General features: G+C 39.6%; 1 protein-coding gene across 1 annotated transcript in view; it reads right to left on the reverse strand.

Annotated features, from left to right (window-relative positions):
• The window catches only part of LOC128654511 (mesenteric estrogen-dependent adipogenesis protein-like), a 73,348-nt gene that overhangs the window by 20,737 nt on the left and 26,821 nt on the right, over positions 1–25,790 (reverse strand). The window contains exons 3-4 of the mRNA XM_053708470.1: positions 9,781–9,896; positions 2,988–3,173 (exon numbers count right to left, since the gene is read on the reverse strand). Coding sequence (XP_053564445.1) covers positions 2,988–3,173; positions 9,781–9,896 — 302 coding nt within the window. The remainder of the gene's footprint in view (positions 1–2,987; positions 3,174–9,780; positions 9,897–25,790) is intronic.

Consider the following 25,790-nt stretch of genomic DNA (forward strand, 5'->3'; position numbering starts at 1 on the left):
TGTGACTACTCTTGCCCAGATCCGTGCCACAGAGACTGACCCACCTGCTGCTGAGCCCCAGGACGCTGAGCTCAGTAAATCTCTGTCCACTATTGATACGTGGAAGTCCCGTTACAATGCACTGATGAAGGAGAAGAGGATGAAATGGTCACGTTAAATAATCATGTAACGATGCTAGCGGGAGAAAAGAGGAGCGCAGAGGAAAAATCGCATTTAGAACGGGAATCTCTGCTAGACAAGCAGCACCGACAGACCGCAGAAAACACCAGCTTCAGAGTGGAACATGAAACATTAAAGACAAACTTAGTGACACTGGAGGAGAAGCTGACGCTGGCTCATAGTGAGGTGCAGCAACTCAAGGGCACCCTACTTCAGTATGAAGGACTTGTGGATACCTATAAAGAGCAGGTACAAAAAACTTGTAAAGAAGATGATGAGATTTGTCTCCAAATGGAAAGAAGCGTCTCTGAAAACAAAAACTTGAAGGAATGTTTAGCCCTGGTCTGGGCACTGAAGAAGTTGAACCCTTATTTATACGGACAGGAATTCTCTCTCATAAGGGGAATGCAGATGGATTGTCCCGGCAAACTGACATTCCTACCACCTCCTAGTCCGGTCATCCCCAAGTTGACCCGCCAAAGGGTCAAGCCGGGTCTGCCAAAGTGTCCCACAAGGAGGGGGCCATGTGACAGACCCCTCTGTCAACCTCCCTACGGATTATGGATTCAGGCATTATGTTAAGTCTCCCTGTGCCCATTATAGGTACAGGGTGCAACAGTACTGGAGGGGTTAACTTCAGTTTTGAGTAACTGTTAGTTTTGAGTAACTGTATTGTCTAAGACAGTTGTTGTTAGCAGTTGTTGTTGTTGCACCAGTTTTAAGCAGTGGCTAGAAGCAAAATAAATAGCTGATTTAGACTTAAACTTGGACTGAATTATTTAGACGACATTTTTAAGATGAGGATGTCTATGAAAAACTAAAAGATATTGCGGATCCTACTGCCTCTCCGTTACAATGACATGCTCTATCGACCCTACACTACTGTGTGTTTAAGCCCTGCAAAGTACTGCCCGGACCCACAGAGCACTGCTGCTCCTGAGCAGAACCACTGCTGATTGGATCACTCGCATGACTGGCTACTCACATGACTCAGCTGTGTAACTAGAGTTGCTGATTGGGTCAGCAGTGGTGTCTGCTCTGGACCAGCAGTGCTCTGTGGATCCCGAGTAGTGATTCTTTGCGGGGGTTAAACACACAGTAGTGTAATGAAATAGCCAGTGCCATAATTTTGGACTGAGAGACACTTTGCAGCAGATTGCTTGACTTCATTAGCTGTTTGTATACAGTTCTCTGTAGGAGATCTGGCAGGTGAAAGCTGTGCCGGGTGCCAGCAAACTGATATGCTGTGAATACCCAGAAAGCCTGATTTAGCACCTCAAATATAAGTTTCAACATATCTGTGAGTTGTTTACTCTCTTAGATAATACACATGGTGGCACTCTCTGTTTTTCTTTCATGTCTTTTTAGCTTAATTTCCAAACTTAACTTAGAAGTGATTCTGATGCAAAAATAACAAGAGTATTGTATTCAGAAGTAGTAATACCTTTTAGTTGTCATTTTCTTAGAAGTATCATAGTGATATTTTAAATCCATACTTCCCAATATATGGGGCAAGCTATTAGAGACTAGGGAGGTTGAGGAGGCCGTCGCATTCATGTTGGTGGTGCAGTATTGGGAGGGGCGGGGTCATGGGCATTTCTGGGTGGTCAGTTGGTGTATCTGAACAGTTTGTGGTGGTGTTTGGGTGGGGCTAAGGGTAATTCTGCAAGCAGGGAAATATGGCTGCCTCAGAGGGACAGAGCTCAAAATTATGAACGGTCCCTCTCAAACAGGTAGCTATGTCTGAGGAAAACCATAGATATTGTGAACATGCTTTGCCTGTAGCATATACAGGTATACCCCGCTTATACAGCGGGTTAAGGAACGGAGCCCCGCTGTAAAGTGAAAACCGCCTTAAAGTGAAACAAGGCGGTTTAAACTTTCTTTTCACTTGCCAGTGTGTTTAGAAACTTGAAAACATGTTTGAACTAACATATGTTGGGGGGGGCAATAGTACTAAGTTTAGTTTAATACTAGCACAGCACAGTATTCAATTAGTATTTAATAAATACTGTACCTGTAAAATAGTAACAATTACTGTAGTAAAATTTGCCAGACTAACACACTGAGACTCAGATTGCACTTTAATGCTGTAAACAGGGTGAACTGCACATAACAAAATGGTGCCAGTCACAATCTCATGATGATTACAGCACTGTTTCAAAATCCTTGGAGGTTGAACTTCAGCTCCACAAATCGCTGTATTATCGAAGCGTTGTAAAGTGAAGCGCTGTAAAGTGAGGTATACCTGTATATTATTAATATTAGTGAAAAGGAAATGAGGGCAAAGCAGTGATTTATTAATGTTAATGTATCACTTTCGTGTCCCTACAGCAAAAATGTTATTATCAATATAGAAACATAGATATTAACGGCAGATAAGAGCCATAGGCCCAGCAAGTCTGCTGGATATTACCTAACAGTATAAACTTATCTAGTTCATAAGATAGCCTTATGCTTGTCCCAGGCATTCTTAAAGTCCCCGACAAACACTGTCGGGGACTTTAAAAATGCATGGGACAAGCATGAACTAGATAAGTTTATACTGTTAGGTAATATGGGGCAGACTTGCTGGGCCTATGGCTCTTATCTGCCCTCAATATCTATATTTCTATGTTTCTATATTGATAATAACATTTTTGCTGTAGGGACACGAAAGTGACACATTAACATTAATAAATCACTGCTTTGCCCTCATTTCCTTTTCACTAATATTAATAATATACAGGTATATCTCACTTTACAGTGCTTCACTTTATAGTGCTTCGCTAATACATCGCTTTAATATGTTCATATTTCACAAACAAATTTAAAATGTTCATACAGACCTTTCCATGGAGTGAAAACCTCCTCTTGCTAAATCCAAACCAATATGGAAAGTCACAAGATGCATCACTTTCATAGTTCAGGTTAAATGTTGTGTTCAGCCAATCTGGGGTTACAGTACGAGGTCCAACTGTAATTGCAAAACCTTGGTCTTGTGTCCATTTCTGCAGAGTTTCCTTTAAATCAATCTAAATAACAGAGATCAGCATAATATTATTACTATGGAAAAAAAGTAAAATATTTGTAAAAAAAAATCAGTTTCAGTTATATATTAGAGGGTGTAGATGTAAAAGAGAGTCATAGGGGTTCCAAACGTTTTGCATATCTGACCTTCAAAGTTAGTTTTCACTTGAAGGGCCAAAGATCACATTTAAGAAATACTACCACATTAGAAAAAAAATATACAGTACTTCTACATAAATAAACTTCAAATGCGTAAAACTTTATTCAGAAGTACCAATGTCTGCTTGTTATAAGATTACCCATTGATGTATCTATGATATTGTACGGACCCAAACAGAAACAAATGAAACAGATATAGGATTTTATCTAACTTTCTGACTTATACTCTGATAACAGGGGAGTTTCTAGGGATATCATTTGGGGAATCAATAGATCACAGCAAAGCTTTATTGTGCAGTGTGGGGAACCTTTTATTTTAATAATTATTCATACCTTATTTCTTACCCTAACCCCCTTCTTCCGTTACCTCTTTCATTGTTCTGTGTAGACCAATAGCCATTTAAAAAAGCCTCTGTCATGCAAATGCAGGACAGCTAATACCTTTCAATTTTGGGATGAAACTGTAATCAATGGGGTTATATCACATCCCAGCAACTACCTAGAACCAGCACTGACTGATATGTATACAGCCACAGCCTGTGTATAACAAGTTGGGAGGTTTAAACCATTAATGATCAAAACCGTTCAGCTGTAAATTAAAAACATTTTCAAAGTCTAAAAATGCAACATATAAAGTCACATTTGTGTAATAAACTTATTTAAAACTGTTGGTTTAAAAATATTTTTAAATGTTTAAAGCAAACCAAAAAGTAAATTTAAATTTGCGTAGATGGCTTTGAATGTCCAATAAGCTATTTGTAGCAGAGTGAAAATGGAGAAAAGAGGTAAGATGATTCTGAGTTCTTGGTAGGATACAAAAGACCAGGGGCTTCAGCCCATACTTACATACAACAACCCTCCTAAAAAAAGCAACCTACGCTGTGTCTCAAGACTATTTATTACATACTGCGTAATGGTTGTTTACCCCTCTAAGCTACCAGCGATATACATGGATTATTTATTTATTCTCTTTGCTGCAGAGCCATCTGATATGCCAGTACATACATAGCAATTATTTAAAGGGACAGTATACTCTGACATTTTAGCTCAAGATTACATGTGCAACATGTATTAAACCTAAGTTTCTTTCATCAATTGTTAAAAAACTGTATTTTTAGACTATATATTTGATCTACAAACCTTTACCCCTTGTGTGTTCACTGTCCGCCTACCGAACCGCCGATTTCCCCCCCGATTTTTTTATAATTAGAGATCAACCTTTAGTGATGATCTGTCGCACTATGTACCAGATTAGTGAAAGCGCGCACAATGACATCATCTACTTCTGGTTTGCTCTTTTCTCATTTATGCGCATTGATGCTTCCAACACTGAATACATTTTGCCATTGCGCATTTCGTTCTTTATAAGATGCATTGATCGAAAAAAAATTGTCAAGCTCTGCATCCTCATCATTATTTGGTATAAAGAAATAGATAATGCTGTCTATATTTAAACTGAATTATACATTCAATTGAATTATTGTATATAAATCATCTAAACACAGATTTCAGATATCATTAACTTTTCTAGACTTAAATGTGTTGTAGATGATCCATTTAAATAGCCCATTCTGATCCAATGTCTGACAAGAATTTATAGTTTATAGGGACTTGTGTGAGCACAATTCAATGACATAAAATTTACCTGGGTTATAGTCAGGGCCGCCATCAGGGGGTGACATTTTGGCAGCCACCAGTGGGTACTACAGCAGAGTGCTAATTGAGCATGGGAAATGTTATTACAAGGAGTAAAGTGTTAGCATGTGAGAGGATTTCTGAGTGTGCACTAAACCACTATGCACAGTGTGAGACAGACTTGGCACTTTGTTTGTACAATGTGTGCCTGAGTCAGACGGCAGATCACTTTCATTTGCAGAGGAGGTAGGACTTACTTAGCAAATGTTTTTTATTTCTTTGTGCAATTTTGGATTGTAACTTCAGTGGAGTAGTAGTTGTATGGTGGGGACAGAGGTCCGTAAAAACACATTTTTTTAGCCTCAGTGTATTTATGATTTTTTGACAATGCTGTAGAAATTCTATATTTAAAACCATGCAGAAATGTTTCCTCCTCAATACACAAATGGTAGGTGCCCTTTTGGCAGCTATGCATTTATATATAGAGGTCCATAAAAACACATTTTTTTAGCCTCAGTGTATTTATGATTTTTTGACAAGGCTGTAGAAATTCTATATTTAAAACCATGCAGAAATGTTTCCTCCTCAATACACAAATGGTAGGTGCCCTTTTGGCAGCTATGCATTTATATATATATATATATATATATATATATATATATATATATATATATATATATATATATATTACATTCCAGTTTACTGTCCCTTTATGCAAGGACTTTCCAGATGCAAGTAGGCATTTTAGCTAAGATTTTTACATCTGCATAAAATGTTATACTCTCAGACTAAGATTCCTCAGTGTTTATAATGAGACAGGTTAACTTAAAACTGTTCAGTTTACACTACAGCTAACTTAATTTTGAAATACATACCAACAAGCCTAAATCCTGCATTTATCCAAATCTAATGGTATGAGTAACACAGCTTATGGTTCCACCAAGACCATATAGAGTACAGCATTTTCAAAATCCATAAGTACAACTGACAGATGGGAACATTTGTACACTATGTTTGAAGTTGTGCTCTTAGTTGGGGAAAATGGGTAAAAAACAAATATATGTCAACCTTTTAAAAGTACTTTTCTTCATCTAGCCATCTACCCAGATCATTAATCTACAATTTTGAATTCACAGAATTATTTTTGTTTGCACATTTACAACTATGATTCTTTAAAAAGTGATCTCTTAATTTCTGCATTTTTTTCCATCATGCATGTCACACACTGTTGATTTAGGGGATGCAAGGTGCATAAATGTTTCCTCCTGTGAGTGTTTCTGTGGGTGTCTGTGTTTATGTCTTTGTGCTTTGGTTTGTGTCTCTATGAGTGTGTATGTATTTTTTTCCTGTGGGTCTCCCTGTGAGGGTGGGTGTTTATGTCTTTGTGCATTTTCTGTGGATGTCTGTGAGGGTGTGTGCATATGTCTTTGAGCTTTTTCTATGAGTGTCTCTGTGAGGGTGTGTATGTTTGTCTTTGTGTATTTTCTCTGGATGCCTCTGTGAGGGTAGGTGTGTATGTCTGTGTTTTCTGTGGATGTCTCTATGAGGGTGTGTGTTTTCTGTGGATGTCTCAGTGAGGGTGTGTATATGTATGTCTTTCTGTGTTTTATGTGGTTGTCTCTCTGTGTGTGTATGTCTTTGTGTTTTCTGTGGGTGTCTCTGTGTGTGTGTGTATGTCTTTGTGTATTTTCTGAGGCTGTCTCTGTCAGTGTTTCCTTGGGTGTATGTGCAAGTTTATGTGTGTGTGTGTCCATTGTCTGTTCCTTTTTAGGGCATTTTGACCATACTACTGATTATTCACATCTTTCTACAGACTTTGAGACTAACGAGACCTTTCCGGAAGTCACCAATACACCATTTAACCTTTAAATTATTGTTAGGTAGTTCAGGGCCCTTCCTTTCAGCCACTGCATGCTGTTGTCATCATTTAGTTGGCATCTTCCTTTACAAAAAGATAATCAGAACTCAATATTTTGTTTTCTAAATCTCCTTTTTTTTACAAAACTGTAGTTTACCTCATTACTTGTCAGGTCAATGTAAACAAGTGCTGAGTGTCTGTTTAGGTGTCTGTGTCTGAGTGTGTTTCTTTGTGTGTCTTCTAGAGTGTCTATATGTGAATCCTTATGTGTGAGTGTGTGTTTCAGTGTATGAGTGTGTCTGTGTTTGTGTATGTTACAACCTTTATAACATTTCCAAGTTTAAATAGACACTTAAGAATAAAGTGCATATATGTCTTAGTCACTTGGTCAAAAATTGCACATGTCAAAGGGGGGGGGGGCTGATCAATGGTTAAGTCAGGGGCCCCAAAATTTCTAGTGGCGGCCCTGGTTATAGTAGGTGAATGTTTATATATTTTACCTATATCTAAAACACAGAGGATTATAACTTTTTTTTTACTAATAGGGGATTGTGGGTCTGATTTGAGGTCTGACATATGCAAATAAATGGCAGGGTCTTCTTGGATGTGAGTTTAATCTGAGATTTGAAGTGAGCATTTAATTGATGGGACATTCACAGCTGTAGTCTGATCTGAGGTCCAGTACATACATATAACTAACAGTGGCTGTAGAAAATTGAGTGTTTATCAGAGGTCTAATTTGGTCATATGACTAAAATGAACCAAAAGACCAATAAATCATGGCCCTACCTATAGCTTTCACCTGTCCGTTAATTTTGTATCTGCTATCCCTAGATGTGGCCATATATACCAGACATAAAGTCATGGGTCTAATTCAGGGGTCAAGTTGGGCGGGAACGCATGGGAACGGAGTTCCTGCACTATTTTTGCAGGAGGAACTAAGTTCCCTCTGGACAGAGAAAAGAAACACTTCAGTAAACACTGCTGCTGCTGTTGGGAGAAGCTGGGCCACAGTCTGGTTGGAGGGATAGTGAGATCCTCTAGTAATGGTCAGTAACACTTCCTACAATACACTAAATGTAAGACTGTCAGCAGTCCTGCTATGTTATCACCCCTGTTATTGATATTATCTTTATTATCTTTTATTACACATGGTGCTTACATTTCTGTGTGGCTTGCTCTGGGGTTATTTAGCTCCCCTCAGTAGAAATGGAACTATTGTTCTTTAAGTGGGTGAGACTCTGTTTCAGAGGAGGATTCTCAGGCCCAAAGGCAACCATTCAATGCTTCATTGGATTTAATTTGCTTTCATTAACCAAAGTCTATAGATTATATACATATAAATACAGTGTGTAAGTATGAGTGTATATATATATATATATATATATATATATATATATATATATATATATATATATATATATATATAAAAGAATATTAATTGTGAGGGAGGGTGGAAGTCTTGGTGAGTTCCACTTTTTTTTAGGACTTGACCCCTGGTCTTATTATTATTATTGGTTATTTGTAGAGCGCCAACAGATTCCGCAGCGCTATAAACATAGGCAGAATACAAAGAAACATTTATAGGGATCAGACGGGTAGAGGGCCCAGCCACGAGCCGCACTCTTGTAGTCAGCTCTAAAGAAGGTGATCTACAAACAGCATGGCTCTTAGGCTTACATGCTAAGGGGGTTCAAGGGGATAGAAATGGAGAAGTATAAAGAAAGGTTAGTGTAGGTTCTGTAATCTGAGATATGATATGGTATATAGAAGGCCTCTAAAATTAGAGGTAAGGGGAAAATATTTTGTCTCTTAGGGTATCCTAGGAGGGTAGACCTACGTATCCCTACATAGGCAGTGCCTAAATACCAAAATAATATATATCCAAAAGATTAACGGTAGAGAAAAAGAGGTATTTATGTGGCACACTGAGATAAGAGACTAAATAGGTTGTACGAGGGTGGGTAGGGAGGGCTGATGTAACTAATAAAATATAACTTTTATTAAATAATTAAATAAAAAGGAAATGAATAAACATGTGACAGACAACAACATATATTATACAGAAGGATTAAATATAAAAGGGGGGTAGGATCCTTATAAGTGTATCAGTATGAGTATAGTGTCACTGGGACCACTGTTGGTTGAGAGCGGTAAAGAAATGTATAAATCTATAAATATCAGAAGGTTGCAACAAAATTCCCAATTAGGACGATTTAGTTGCAAAAAATTATTTTATAAATCCTACAATAAAGTAGTACGTCCATAAGGTATCATCGTACCCCAACACATTTATACCCACAATCTGCTTCTCTATATAGGGAGATACACCGTTAATCTGACTATTAATATAACCCAGATATCTACTGTATATAGAAAAATTATATCATCCACCCATATAATATGAAAAATAACGTATCAAGTATATAAAGTATAAAATTGTGTTTAAAGGACAAACACAAAAATAATGTTTAACACAGACTTCTCCTGTGATAAAGTGGTAAAAAAATATTATTACCCTTATCTATAATCGCTTTCTATTAGAAAAAGAGCGTATACGGTAGATAAAAAGTCTCACGGATAGGTCTCTACCTCTAACCCATAATAAGAACAGCTAGGTAGGGAGAAAATAGCAGTATTTATCTCACACAGTACTAGGCAAGCACCTAAACCTATGTACTTATATCCTTTAGAGGACTTACTCATATACTATTAGTTATCGAGTGTACCCGGTAACAGTAAAGAGGTAACTTATTAGCTTTTAAAGTCAAAACCTAAAAGTAAGAGACTATATGCCAATTAAGGCCACCAAAATTAGGTCTTAAGCTCGTTTTAAAAAAATAAATTCAGAAGAAGCAGTGCGTATGATATGGTATATAACTCTCAGAAACTGCAGGTAATGGGGTCTGATCTGTCATGTGACAGGCAGGAGCTATATGATTATGGTGTCTTATACTTACCTTTACGGTAAAGTTCTCTGAAGAAACTGAAGAAAACACATCATTTAATCCTCTTTCCATTTCCCATTTAATCATTGGATTGTTTCCGTTTATTATTAAAATGAACTGCTTCAACACTAAAAAAAAATAACACTTAAGTTAGTAAATTGAATATTGCTAAATGATTGCAAAATCAGTTTTTGAAGAAGTTCTTTGGGTTTATTACATATGTTGTAAATGCTATTTCTGTTATTTTAAATAAAAGTGGAACTTGTCTTTGCAGAACTATTGTAGATAATGCGGCATGCAGTAGTTTTTGTGTCATTCAACGAGCACTCAGTAAATTGACCACCTTCTAAATATTAGAACCTTATCTATTCTGTCTTAATATGTAAATAAACAAGATATAATTTTGGATTAGTCATTTTTAAAAAAAGAATATTATAGATAGATAGATATAATATAAAAAAAAAATCTTACCTATGCAATTACTCCCAGCACCAGGGTGCTAAGCAGTAGCAATACCCAACAGAAACTTTAGCAATCTCTGGATTTAACTTACTACTCCGAAACATCACATAATAAACGTTTGGAGTCTACACAAACATTTGTATTGTTTAAAAAGATAGATAACGCCTTTACTACCCAGAACCCAGCTTTGCACAACCAACATTGTTATATTATTATGCTTTATAACATTTAAACCTCTACATTTCTGCCTGTTTCTAAGCCACTAAACACAGCCTCTTATCACATGCTTTTTTATTAGCTTTTCCCAACAGGAGACTGCTAGTTCATGTGGGCCATATAGATAATTAACATTGTGCTCACGCCCGAGGAGCTATTTAAGAGTTAGCACAACACAGTATTAAATGAAAGTCAATCCTATATAATAAAAGGCCAAGTATGTTTGTCCGAAGCTGTCATGCGCAATAGAGACAGCACGAGGGCAAACACACCTGGCCTTTGAGTCCCTAGCTGATCTGCGGCAGAAGTGGGCGTGAGCGGGGGCATGGCCTGCGTGAAAGGGGCGTGGTCGGGCGTGAATTGCCATGAAGGGGCGTGGCTGTGCGATAGAAGGGAGAGAGATAGAGAGGGGGAGAGATAGAGAGGGGGAGAGATAGAGAGGGGAGAGAGATAGAGAGGGGAGAGAGAGCTCAAAAGAGAGGGGGGGGAGAGAACAGAAGAGGGTGAATAGAGAGAGCAGAAGAGGGGGGAATAGAGAGAGGGAGAGAGAGACAGCAAAAGAGAGAGGGGGATAGAGACAGCAAAAGAGGGGGGAGAGAGACAGCAAAAGAGAGGGGGAGAGAGACAGCAAAAGATTGAGGGGGAGAGAGACAGCAAAAGAGAGGGGGGAGAGAGACAGCAAAAGAGAGGGGGGAGAGAGACAGCAAAAGAGAGAGGGGAAGAGAGACAGCAAAAGAGAGGGGGAGAGAGACAGCAAAAGAGAGGAGGGAGAGAGACAGCAAAAGAGAGGGAGGGAGAGACCGCAAAAGAGAGAGGGGAAGAGAGACAGCAAAAGAGAGGGGGAGAGAGACAGCAAAAGAGAGAGGGGAAGAGAGACAGCAAAAGAGAGGGGGGAGAGAGACAGCAAAAGATAGAGGGGGAGAGAGACAGCAAAAGAGAGGGGGGAGAGAAACAGCAAAAGAGAGGGGGGGAGAGACAGCAAAAGAGAGGGGGGAGAGAGACAGCAAAAGAGAGGGGGGGAGAGACAGCAAAAGAGAGAGGGGGAGAGAGTCAGCGAAAGAGAGGGGGGGAGAGAGAGACAGCAAAAGAGGGAGGGGGGGCGGAGCCTGATCTCAATGCGGTAGGATGCGTCTCAGGGAAGCTCCTAAAGTTCAGAAGACTTTTTACTAGTTATATTTCTCCAAAACTCAATATTTCACGATTCTATGTGAGATTAATTACTAGGAATTGATAGCAGCTGAGATCTGATGAATTGACGAAGTTCCTGCCTATGCTCCTTGAGACAGCTATGCAGTCAGCTTCCCCACAGGCCTGGTAGCCATTTTGCAGCCTGCAGAGCGCAACAATGAGTAGATATTATAAGTTGAGCCCTGTGTGGGGAGTGTAACATAGGTCTGGGGCTGCCGCAAATTATTCCCCCCCCCCCCAAACTCTGGGGTTACGATATCCTGTAATAGGATAAAAACTGTTCACTGTTTTGCTGGATACAACCACAATTTGAGTAAGAATTGGAACATGGAGACAGATGCAATGCTATTGTCGGAGCTGACATATGTACTGGAACAACATCATAACTCTCTATTGCATATGATTAGAAAGGCTTTTGGTTCTATCCGGCTGACTGACCAAGCTAACGATGCAGAGGGACACTCTGCATGCAATCTAAGGTGGATTGATGGAGCCTCGGGGCCCCGACTCCTAAGTCCCCAAGTATTGCACAAACAGCAGCCAAGTGCCATTGCTAACAGACCGGACACTAGTAAGGCACTGATTTGTACTTTGAACCCAGTCGATCGCAGTGAGATAAATGATGACAGTGGAAAACAGGGCTCTTGCACGACCACATTGACGGGAACGCATATTGCAAATCTTACGGCAACTTCTCCTTCTAGCCCTGAACTGGGATCACCCACTCCAGTCTCCCGCCGGATCCCGGATCAAAACACTAGAGTCTTGTACAACCCCTACAAAGCAGGGTCCCTAGAGATCGCTGAGGATGGGCTGACATCTATATGGGGAGCTTCCCTAAAAGAACCGGTATCTAAATTCCCTCCAGTATTACTTGCTTCCCCAAAACTTACCTCCGGTAGACTGAAGACATCTACAGTGGCGAGGCTCCTACCACGCCAAGGGGACTTTGGAATTCCTGCACTTTCTTCACCCGCAAAGAGACTGACATCGAGGCAGGAACCATCTAACAGAAGAAAGCACCATAGAGCTGGCCTCCACAGGGATCTGCACTACTTGTTTCAACAGGCCAAACAATGTGCCAGAATACGAGCAGCTTCATTTCATAAGCAAAATGAGCGTTCTACACTGTTCCCACACTACCCAACACAAATCTGTGAGCCGGTGGTAAACCCAGTAAGTTACCGCATGGAGACCTCGACTAGCAACAAGAGACGCTGTACTGTAGTGACATTAGTACAACAGCTGAAAACTTACAGCACAAAGCAGGTCTCTCCTTCTGCAAGGTCTGGAATCGGTTAAAAGATGGGAACTATTGGTAGACTTTCTCATATCAATAACCATTTTTACCTATGATATGAGAATGGACATTGCCTTTTACCATAATCCATTGTGCATTGTGCATTGTATTCCACTATGTACATTATTAAATTCTAGGGCTATAAAACAACGGGAGCTCGCACTAGAAGGAAATAGATTATCGCATGTTAGCATGCCAAAACTCTTTTTTATATAATCGGTATGAGGCTTACTATACACACAGAGACAGAGGTGCTGCAGCTGTTCTCACAACACCCTATTTCTGACTTGGCGGCTTACGGCCGGAGCCGCAGAGAGGTGGAAATATTTAGTTGCAGATCAAAGGAATCGCCTCTTGTCTACATATATATGAAATTCCTTATTGTAAGCTTATCACTGTTGCCTTTAGCACAGTATTAATTTCATAAAAGCTAACGGGCCCTGTAATATATTTTATATGAAACATTATATCTCTTGGTGAAGGGGTCTAACTACCTTTTATCCCTGTCTTCTGCCCCATTGTGGGATAGCTAGGTTACCACTTTTAACTAACCCATGCATTTAGCCCCTGGCCTACATCTGCTAGCAAATTTATCCTTGTTTAAATATTCATGTGTCAAATCAATTCTATAGCCACTAGATCAAAAACATCTACATAGCTGTTATTCACATGAGCTGCATTATATATATTTACTTAAACACCTTTCAATAGCTTACATTAATATAGTAAAGCTCATACTAGATCACTATTAAATAACGATTGTCCATAATGAACAACACTGAAGGCATACTCGTTCCTTTTCTTTGCATACTGTACTGCCTTTTATGCTGTAGGTGTGTCCCGGTGTGGCCTATGCATCTTTGCTTCTCTTTAAATCATATTAGATCAATCCAGGTCTTTATTACAATGCTATCCTCTGTTTAATTTTGTTTAAGGTTATGTTTGTTTTTCAGTTTAACTTTATCTTATAGATTTGAACCCTATAAAACCAGAAAATGGAGATTCTTCACAGAAAATCAAAAAGTGGTCTCCGTACTTTCAGAAGGTACCTTCCTTGGTTCTGTTTAGATTTCCACAAGGGCCCAAGAGTGGCCTTCTAGTTCGTTTTGAAGGTATAGAGGTTTTTTTTTGGCACTAAATATATTATCTAATCTATGATTGTTATGGCACACAATAACGCTTTGACATTCTAGTAAGTATTAATTGAATTTGTGGAAAATACTTGTCTGTAAAACTTTAATTGTCTTGTATGCCTTGCTTGCCTTTTAATGAATCTCAATAAAAAAAAAAAAAAAAAAGAGAGAGGGGGAGAGAGACAGCAAAAGAGAGGGGGGAGAGAGAGTGCAAAAGAGGGGGGAGAGAGAGCACAAAAGAGAGGGGGGAGAGAGAGCGTAAAAAAGAGAGGAGTGGAGAGAGAGCGCAAAAGAGAGGGGGAGAGAGAGCACAAAAGAGAAGGGAGAGAGAGAGTGCAAAAGAGAGGGGAGAGAGGGGGGGAGAGAGCGCATAAGAGATGGGGGGAGATAGAGAGCGCAAAAGAGATGGGGGGGAGAGAGAGCGCAAAAGAGATGGGGGGAGAGAGAGCGCAAAAGAGAGGGGGAGAGAGAGAGCGCAAAAGAGAGGGGGAAGAGAGAGCGCAAAAGAGAGGGGGAGAGAGCGCAAAAGAGAGGGGGGAGAGAGAGAGCTCAAAAGAGAGGGGGGGGAGAGAGCAAAAGAAAGGGGGGACAGAGAGAGTGCAAAAGAGAGGGGGAGAGAGCGCAAATGAGAGAGGGGGGAGAGAGAGAGCTCAAAAGAGAGGGGGGGAGAGAGAAAGCTCAAAAGAGAGGGGGAGAGAGGGGGAGAGAGGAAAAGAGAGGGGGGAGAGAGAGCAAAAGAGAGGTGGAGGGAGAGAGCGCAAGGGGTGGGACCGCTGTACTGTAAAAAATGGCCAGTGTGAACGGGCTTTAGGACTAGTAGATAATAAATAAAAAGTCATGTGATCAGGGAACTGTCAGAAGATGCAAGGTAATCACAGATGTAAAAAAATATATTAATATAACTGTGTTGGTTATGCAAAACTGGGGAATGGGGAATAAAGGGATTATCTGTCTTTTAAAACAATAAAAAATCAATTGTAGACTGTCCCTATAAATCCAGAGAGTGCTAATGTTTCTGATATTTATCCACTATTCCCTCTTGAGGTCATTTGTAATTTATTTGGTTAAAAAACATTCCAATCACCTACTATTTCATATGGGGAACATCTTCAGAGCAGTAGAGGATCAACTACATAGCAGCTTCAAGGGACAGTAAATCAAAATTGTACTTTTATGATTAAGATAGAGCATTATGTTTTAAACAACATTCTAATTTATTTCTATTACTTAATTTGTTTCATTCTCTTTGTACACTTTGTTGAAAAGGATGCATAGGTAGGCTCAAAAGCAGCAATGCACTACTAGGAGCTAGCTGTTGATTGGTGGCTGCACACATATGCCTTTTGTCATTGGCTCATCCGATGTGTTCAGCAAGCTCCCAGTAGTGCATTGCTGCTCCTTCAAGAAAGGATACCATGAGAATGAAACACATTTAAAAATAAAAGTATAATGGAAAGTTGTTTAAAAATGCATTCACTCTGAATCATGAAAGAAAGATTTTGGGTTTTATGTCGCTTTAAACTTAAATAAATTTAAAGTAGTAACTAGTGCTACTGCTACAAATCAGCAGCAAAACAAAAATATTGCTTTTTTATTTATTTATTTATTTATTTGCTTATTTTTTTTATTTTTTTTTTATGAAGTCAGGATTGGCTCAGAGCAAAAGCTTCCATACTTATTGGCTGACAGAAAAATCAATCACCTGGCAAGGGCATTGTTGATTGATTATTGAATAATGTAAATCTGATGTTTTTTGCCACCAGCAGAGAAGCCTTTCTTGCCTTAATGTAACATTTTTAACCACATGAACAAATCAACAAGTTTTTTGTAGCGTACATTCATTTGTTGGCTCATTAGGTTCAATAGAAGCAACATTGTTGCAAACATTTTCAATACATCCCTCCCTAGGCTCTCCCTCCCAGCGCCCAGGTTCAATAGAAGTAACATTGTCACAAACATTTTCAATACCTCCCTCTTCATCAGAACAAGACATTACTGGTGTACACACAGGCAGAGCTGCATTAACCCTCAGCCCCCCATCCCAGCCATCATGTTCAAGGGAATCATCCTTTATCCTTTGGTTGGATGCCTCCAGCTCTGGTGCAGCGAGCGATGTGTCCATACCTAGCTTCCCCTCTGGGTCCCCCAAAGTTTCACACAGTACCTCACTTGGTGCAGGGCCCTCTACTGGCCCTTCCAGGTTGCAGGTGTTGTCTTCTGGGACATACTGACAAAGCATCCGGCCAATATCCACCAGCAAAACAACAGGGATATCCGCAGAAATCCCCACCCCCTGCAAACCTTTTCCCACACCCCAATCCAGGGGTACACATGCCGTAGGGCACTCCCCGCAAACTTCTTCATTATCCACAGTCTCTCCTGGGATAATATCCTCTGCCACTTCAGGGCGCACCAAGTGATATCCAGCCCCAGTGTCCTGAAGTCTAATGGTCACACAGTCTCCCTCTGTGACACTCTGCAGATTACCTGCTGACCCACCCACAAACAAAGCGGCTGCAGGTTTTCCTGCTGTACTTCCACCCCAGACTGCATGTTGAGGTTTCTCCTTGGTGGGGCAGGCAAAACTCAGGTGCCCAAATTCGTGGCACCAAATGCATGGGCGGGTATCCCCCTTGCCCAATGCAACTTCTGCCCCCTTGATGGGAGATGTTCCAGGGGAAGGTACTTCTGTAGAATTGGTTGTCAGTTGCTGGCACATTCCCTCCCTCCAGGGAGGTGATACAGCTTGCACAGTGGAACACTTGGCTACTGGGGCTTCGTTGTTAGTGCTGTCTGTAGCCCCTGCTGCTGAATCAGGTTCCATTCCCAGGAGCACTCTTCTGACCAACGGGCTCACTATCTGGAAAATATATTGCAAAAATTCTGGGTACAGGAGAGGTGCCTCGGTTATGGTAAAGTCAAAAACCTTTACCACATGTCTCCGCTGGGTATCCCTTATAGCTATTTTGTGCTTTCTTTTTCTCTCAGCAGCTTCTCTCTCTCTTTTTCTCTCAGCAGCCTCTCTCTCTTTTTCTCTCAGCTGCTTCTTGAAACTTTAGGATCAATTCCATTCTCAGTTTAGGATCAGCATCCCCCAAGTACCTGAGTGCTGTTTGTAGCGCAGACTCCTTTTCACTCACAGGGGTAACAGCAGTAGGTAACAGTCCTTGGGATACAGGAGGGTCAACAGTGTTGGGTACCAGGTCTTGAGTTACAGCTTCCACAGTAACCCTTTATGTGACTGTTTCAAACTTTGTTGTGAGGCCCTCTGCCTCCAGCAATTTCAGTATCAGCTGTTCTTTGCCTTTGCCAAGAATATTAATTCCTCTTTCCTTGCAAAGAAACTCCAGAGACCATTCAGGCATTCTCCTATATTCTTCCATAATGAGTAGCAACGAACAACAAGAGGGAGGGAAAAAAGAACTGCTTCTTTGCACTGTCTCTGTAATTAGTCACTGAGTTCTGTCTTTGGGAAATTACACAAAAACATGTCATTTCTTTTAGTACTATAAAAATAGCACTAAAAAACTCATGAAGGGGTTAATGGCACACAGCTCTGGTTCCCTTATCCTTGCAACTCTGCAAAAGGACCTCAAAAGAGATACCACATTAACCCCACATCCGGTCCACACTGCTCTAATTAACAATTTTCCTGCTGCCACCACCAAAACTTTTAAATTAAAGGGGAGTTTTGGGGAACCCCTAAAAACTCACACTGTTTAATATTTAGGTAACGTGCCTTTAACCTTGTCTCAACAGGAGTGTGAATTCAGATATTAGAGCCCAAAGACAGAATGAGATTTTCTATGGCCTAGATTTAGAGTTTTGTCGGTAACGACCCGCGTAGCTAACGCCAGCTTTTTTCTGGCCGCACCATAAAAATAACTCTGGTATTGAGAGTCCACAAAAATGCTGCGTTAGGCTCCAAAAAAGGAGCGTAGAGCATTTTTAACGCAGCTTCAACTCTCGATACCAGAGTTTCTTACGGACGCGGCCAGCCTCAAAAACGTGCTCGAGCACGATTCCCCCATAGGAAACAATGGGGCTGTTTGAGCTGAAAAAAAACCTAACACCTGCAAAAAAGCCGCGTTCAGCTCCTAACGCAGCCCCATTGTTTGCTATGGGGAAACACTTCCTACGTCTGCACCTAACACCCTAACATGTACCCCGAGTCTAAACACCCCTAGCCTTACACTTATTAACCCCTAATCTGCCGCCCCCGCTATCGCTGACCCCTGCATATTATTTTTAACCCCTAATCTGCCGCTCCATAAACCGCCGCTACTTACATTATCCTTATGTACCCCTAATCTGCTGCCCTAACATCGCCGACCCCTATATTATATTTATTAACCCCTAATCTGCCCCCTCAACGTCGCCTCCACCTGCCTACACTTATTAACCCCTAATCTGCCGAGCGGACCTGAGCGCTACTATAATGCTAACATGTACCCCGAGTCTAAACACCCCTAGCCTTACACTTATTAACCCCTAATCTGCCGCCCCCGCTATCGCTGACCCCTGCATATTATTTTTAACCCCTAATCTGCCGCTCCATAAACCGCCGCTACTTACATTATCCTTATGTACCCCTAATCTGCTGCCCTAACATCGCCGACCCCTATATTATATTTATTAACCCCTAATCTGCCCCCCTCAACGTCGCCTCCACCTGCCTACACTTATTAACCCCTAATCTGCCGAGCGGACCTGAGCGCTACTATAATAAAGTTATTAACCCCTAATCCGCATCACTAACCCTATAATAAATAGTATTAACCCCTAATCTGCCCTCCCTAACATCGCCGACACCTAACTTCAAACATTAACCCCTAATCTGCAGACCGGAGCTCACCGCTACTATAATAAATGTATTAACCCCTAAAGATAAGTCTAACCCTAACACTAACACCCCCGTAAATTAAATATAATTTTAATCTAATGAAATTAATTAACTCTTATTAAATAAATTATTCCTTATTAAATAAATTATTAGCTATAATGTAGGTGGCGGCGCTTTGCGGTCGGCAGATTAGGGGTTAATTATTGTAGGTAGCTGGTGGCGACGTTGTGGGGGGCAGATTAGAGGTTAATAAATATAATACAGGGGTCGGCGGTGTTAGGGGCAGCAGATTAGGGGTACATAAGGAAAACGTAGGTGGCGGTCGGCAGATTAGGGGTTAAAAAAATTTAATTGAGTGGCGGCGATGTGGGGGGGCCTCAGTTTAGGGGTACATAGGTAGTTTATGGGTGTTAGTGTTCTTTAGAGTACAGTAGTTAAGAGCTTTATGAACCGGCGTTAGCCCAGAAAGCTCTTAACTACTGACTTTTTTCCTGCGGCTGGAGTTTTGTCGTTAGATGTCTAACGCTCACTTCAGACACGACTCTAAATACCGGAGTTAGAAAGATCCCATTGAAAAGATAGGATACGCAATTTACATAAGGGGATCTGCGGTATGGAAAAGTCGCGGCTGAAAAGTGAGCGTTAGACCCTAATTTGAGTGACTCCAAATACCGGAGTTAGCCTAAAACCAACTTTAGGAGCCTCTAACGCTGGTTTTCACGGCTAACGCCAAACTCCAAATCTAGGCCTATGTGTTTAATAACAAAAATATCAACACAGGTTACACAGTGCAAAATTATAAAGACATTCAGAATAACATACAAATACAATGCTACAGTTCTTTAGAAACAAAATGGGAGATGAAAAGAATTACTGACAATATCTAACTTATTGCCAAGTTCCTTTAGATATGTGGAGAGCTGCCATTCTAGATGTTAGTCGCTTGAGTCCTCAGGGCAGTTCTGCTTAAGTCTGTCTCTTGCCTACTTGAATCAAATTCTCTTTGTCTTATCAATGACAACGCCCTGGTTATGGTTTACCACAAGTTCAACCAATTGCAAACAAGTCTTAGCCCCCACTATCAGTCATCAAGGGGAGGAGTGTCCTGCATTCCTACACACAGTTACACAAACAGCATTAGGCTAAGGAGGGGGAAGGGGTCTCAGCCCACAGCTTCTCTGAATACAGATTCCCCACACAGAAATAACAGTTCACCTTAACCCCTTCCAGGCTGAGACAATACCACCTCTGCTGAGCAGCCAATCCAGGCATCAACTACTCCACATGATTGTATCATGACAGTCATGATAAACTTTTACATGCAGATAGAGTGTCCATCTGTAATAGTACATTGCCGGTTGCAGTTCCTTCAACTTCTAATGTACATGATATACCTATGAATTTTAAAGAATTTGTTACTGATTCTATTCAGAAGGCTTTGTCTGCATTTCCACCTTCTAATAAGCGTAAGAGGTCTTTTAAAACTTCTCATTCAGTTGATGAAATTTCAAATGACCGACAACATAATGAATTATCCACCTCTGATGAGGATCTATCTGATTCAGAAGATCCTTCCTCAGACATTGACACTGACAAATCTACTTATTTATTTAAAATAGAGTATATGCGTTCTATGTTAAAAGTAGTGTTAATTACTTTGGATATTGAGGAAGCTAGTCCTCTTGATATTAAAACCAGTAAACGTTTAAATGCTGTTTTTAAACCTACTGTGGTTACTCCAGAGATTTTTCCTATTCCTGATGCTATTTCTGACATGATTTCTAAGGAATGGAATAAGCCAGGTACTCCTTTTAATCCTTCTGCAAGGTTTAAAAAATTGTATCCTTTATCAGCGATTGCAATAGAGTTTTGGGAAAAGATCCCCAAAGTTGATGGGGCTATTTCTACTCTTGCTAAACGAACCACTATTCCTATGGAAGATAGTACTTCCTTTAAAGATCCTTTAGGAAGCTTGAATCTTATCTAAGGAAAGCCTATTTATATTCAGGTCATCTTCTTAGGCCTGCAATTACTTTGGCTGATGTTGCAGCTGCTTCAACTTTTTGGTTGGAGAATTTAGATATTATCAAAATTGATGTTAGATCCATGTCTTTAGCTATTTTAGCTAGAAGAGCTTTGTGGCTTAAATCTTTGAATGCTGATATGACATCTAAGTCTAGATTACTATCTCTTTCTTTCCAAGGTAATAATTTATTTGGTTCTCAGTTGGATTCTATTATTTCAACTGTTACTGGGGGGAAAGAAGGTTTTTTGCCTCAGGACATAAAACCTAAGGGCAAATCTAAGGCTTCTAATCGTTTTCGTTCCTTTTGTCAAAATAAGGAACACAAAATCTAATCCTTCCCCCAAGGAATCTGTTTCCAATTGGAAGCCTTCCTCAAATTGGGATAAATCCAAGCCTTTCAAGAAACCAAAGTCAGCCCCTAAGTCCGCATGAAGGTGCGACCCTCATTCCAGCACAGCTGGTAGGGGGCAGATTAAGGTTTTTCAAGGATGTTTGGATAAATTCTGTCCAAAATCAATGGATTCAGAGCATTGTCTCTCAGGGGTACCGAATAGGATTCAGAGTAAGACCTCCTGTGAGAAGATTTTTTTTCTCTCACGCATCCCAGTGAATCCAGTAAAATCTCAGGCTTTCCTGAAGTGTGTTTCAGATCTGGAGGTTTCAGGGGTAATGATGCCGGTTCCTTTTCAGGAACAAGTACCTGGTTTTATTCAAATCTATTCATTGTCCCAAAGAAAGAAAATTCATTCAGACCAGTTCTGGATCTGAAAATTTTGAATCGTTGTGTAAGAATACCAACTTTCAAGATGGTGACTATAAGGACTATTCTGCCTTTTGTTCAGCAAGGACATTATATGTCTACAATAGACTTGCAGGATGCTTACCTTCATATTCCGATTCATCCAGAACATTATCAGTTCCTGAGATTCTCTTTTCTAGACAAGCATTACCAATTTGTTGCTCTTCCATTTGGCCTAGCAACAGCTCCAAGAATCTTTTCAAAGGTTCTGGGTGCACTACTCTCTGTAATCAGAGAACAGGGTATTGCAGTGTTTCCTTATTTGGATGATATCTTGGTACTAGCTCAGTCTTTACGTTCTGCAGAATCTCACACAAATCAAATTGTGTTGTTTCTTCGAAAACATGGTTGGAGGATCAATTTACCAAAAAGTTTTTTGATTCCTCCGACAAGGGTCACCTTTTTAGGTTTCCAGATAGATTCAGTGTCCATGACTCTGTCTCTAACAGACAAGAGACGTTTGAAATTGGTTGCAGCATGTCGGCACCTTCAGTCTCAGTCATTCCCTTCAGTGGCTATGTGCATGGAAGTTTTAGGTCTCATGACTGCAGCATCGGACGTGATTCCTTTTGCTCGTTTTCACATGAGACCTCTCCAGCTTTGCATGCTGAATCAATGGTGCCGGGATTATACAAATATATCACAATTAATATCCTTAAATCCCAATGTTCGACACTCTCTGACGTGGTGGTTAGATCACCATCGTATAGTTGAAGGGGCCTTGTTCGGCCAACCTGGACTGTGATCACAACAGATGCGAGTCTTTCAGGTTGGGGAGCTGTCTGGGGATCTCTGACAGCACAAGGGGTTTGGAAATCTCAAGAGGCGAGATTACCAATCAATATTTTAGAACTCTGTGCAATTCTCAGAGCTCTTCAGTTTTGGCCTCTGTTGAAGAGAGAACCGTTCATTTGTTTTCAGACAGACAATATCACAACGGTGGCATATGTCAATCATCAGGGTGGGACTCCCAGTCCCCTAGCTATGAAAGAAGTATCTCGGATACTTGTTTGGGTGGAATCCAGCTCTTGTCTATTTTCTGTGGTTCATATCCCAGGTGTAGACAATTGGGAGGCGGATTTTCTCAGCTGTCAGACTTTACATCCAGGGGAGTGGTCTCTCCATCCGGATGTGTTTTCTCAGATTGGTCAAATGTGGGGTCTTCCAGAAATAGATCTGATGGCTTCTCATCTAAACAAGAAACTTCCCAGATACCTGTCCAGGTCCAGGGATTCTCAGGCGGAAGCAGTGAATGCGCTGACACTTCCTTGGTGTTATAAATGTGATAGTGAAAGACAGCGCCTATTTTCCTTCTGGGGCACAGGAAAAGGGTTAGCCAGACCCCAATATGTATCCAAAAGAAGTATTTTTCCAGCCTCCAGTTAAACTTTAAAAAGACCTTTATTCATTTCTTACAGGGTCCATTATATCAACAATGTTTCAAACCTATGCCAGGTTCTTAATCATGTCTACTGAATAGTATACAGGTGTGTCTTTTATACCTGTCTAACTTTTATCAGATTACACAATAGTGCCATCTTGTGGTCAAAATTTAAAATTACATGTGATAAACTATTGAAAAGGGATTTATTATAAATTTTTATATTCTGAATTAATTTCTTCATTACTTATATGTATTTATCACATGGAAATTTAAAACCAAACGTATATACATACAATTAAAACCTATACACATAATAGTATCAGAATCAAATATGCTACTACAGATATATGCTATCATATTGAATCAGAAAAATAATGACCATTCAAAATCTTTATTTAATGTGTGGAAAGGTGATAACTAAGCGCCAACTATAACGCAACAGACCTCCAGCTCTAATAAATTGGCACCTAGTTGCCAAGGGTGGATTCAATTTTAAGATTGGATATCAGAGCGCCAAACAACGTAGGCAGGGTCTATGGGCAGATAGTCAAATACCAAAGGTAACAATAGGTTGAAATAATATGATTTAATACATAAGATAAAAAAGTTGGTACATTTAAAATTATACAACAATTAGTCATGGATCCATGTTACACTTTAAAATATATATTGAAACAATAGGAACAATTTAAAAATGCTTGTAGAACAATAAATAACAACAACAACAAAATAAAAAAAATAAAAAATCTAACAAATAATGTCTATCGCTTAAAACTTAAATTCTAATATGTGAATGCTAGGAGCGCTTATGCACACTCTATTTATAAAAACAATGGGTTACAATGCACAGGTGGATAGATTCCAGGTTGCTTGAAACCGGTGGATGTGAAATGTAAGTGGCTCCAAATTGGGCTCCAAATTTTGGTTCTATTTATGCTTTATGTTTGCATTAGTTGATTTGTCTTTTGGTTCTATTTATGCTTTATGTTTGCATTAGTTGATTTGTCTTTTGGTTCTATTTATGCTTTATGTTTGCATTAGTTGATTTGTCTTTTGGTTCTATTTATGCTTTATGTTTGCATTAGTTGATTTGTCAAAAATTCACTTGTATATCGTTTTATTTTGAATTCATTGTTTATTTTGAAAATAAGGTTCAGACACCCCTGCAATATTTTTCTCACATTTTTTCACTTGTTAGGATTTACACCCTTTTTGGATAAACACATAGACACAACCTCAGGTCTTATATTTTGAATTCAGGTTCTAGACATTCCTGTAACATTTTTTGTGCACCTGTTAGGAGTTACACAATTTTGGATAAACACATAGGCAAAACCCCAATTTGGAGCCACTTACATTTCACATCCACCGGTTTCAAGCAACCTGGAATCTATCCACCTGTGCATTGTAACCCATTGTTTTTATAAATAGAGTGTGCATAAGCGCTCCTAGCATTCACATATTAGAATTTAAGTTTTAAGCGATAGACATTATTTGTTAGATTTTTTTTTTTTATTTTTTTTTTTGTTTTGTTATTTATTGTTCTACAAGCATTTTTAAATTGTTCCTATTGTTTCAATATATATTTTAAAGTGTAACATGGATCCATGACTAATTGTTGTAAAATCTTTATTTAAGCCTTCAGGTATCATTGTATTTAATTTATTTATCCAAAACATCTCCCTTCTTTTAAGCATTTGGTCCCTGTCATCAGTCAACTTAGGTTTCAAGTCATTGAACAAGTTGACAGACCCAGGAGGGGAGGTGACAGGGACCAAATGCTTAAAAGAAGGGAGATGTTTTGGATAAATAAATTAAATACAATGATACCTGAAGGCTTAAATAAAGATTTTGAATGGTCATTATTTTTCTGATTCAATATGATAGCATATATCTGTAGTAGCATATTTGATTCTGATACTATTATGTGTATAGGTTTTAATTGTATGTATATAAGTTTGGTTTTAAATTTCCATGTGATAAATACATATAAGTAATGAAGAAATTAATTCAGAATATAAAAATTTATAATAAATCCCTTTTCAATAGTTTATCACATGTAATTTTAAATTTTGACCACAAGATGGCACTATTGTGTAATCTGATAAAAGTTAGACAGGTATAAAAGACACACCTGTATACTATTCAGTAGACATGATTAAGAACCTGGCATAGGTTTGAAACGTTGTTGATATGATGGACCCTGTAAGAAATGAATAAAGGTCTTTTTAAAGTTTAACTGGAGGCTGGAAAAATACTTCCTTGGTGTTATCAACCTGCTTATATCTTCCCGCCTCTAGTTCTTCTTCCGAGAGTGATCTCCAAGATCATCATGGAACAATCATTTGTGTTGCTGGTGGCTCCAGCATGGCTCACAGGTTTTTGTATGCGGATCTTGTTCGGATGTCCAGTTGCCAACCTTGGCCACTTCCGTTAAGGCCGGACCTACTGTCTCAAGGTCTGTTTTTCCATCAGGATCTCAAATCATTAAATTTGAAGGTATGGAAATCGAAAGCTTATTATTAAGTCATAGAGGTTTCTCTGACTCAGTAATTAATACTATGTTACAAGCTCGTAAATCTGTCTCTAGGAAGATTTACTATCGAGTTTGGAGGACTTACATTTCATGGTGTTCTCATAAATTCTCTTGGCATTCTTTTAGAATTCCTAG

Source organism: Bombina bombina, chromosome 3, assembly GCF_027579735.1.
Source record: "Bombina bombina isolate aBomBom1 chromosome 3, aBomBom1.pri, whole genome shotgun sequence".
Lineage (NCBI taxonomy): Eukaryota > Metazoa > Chordata > Amphibia > Anura > Bombinatoridae > Bombina > Bombina bombina.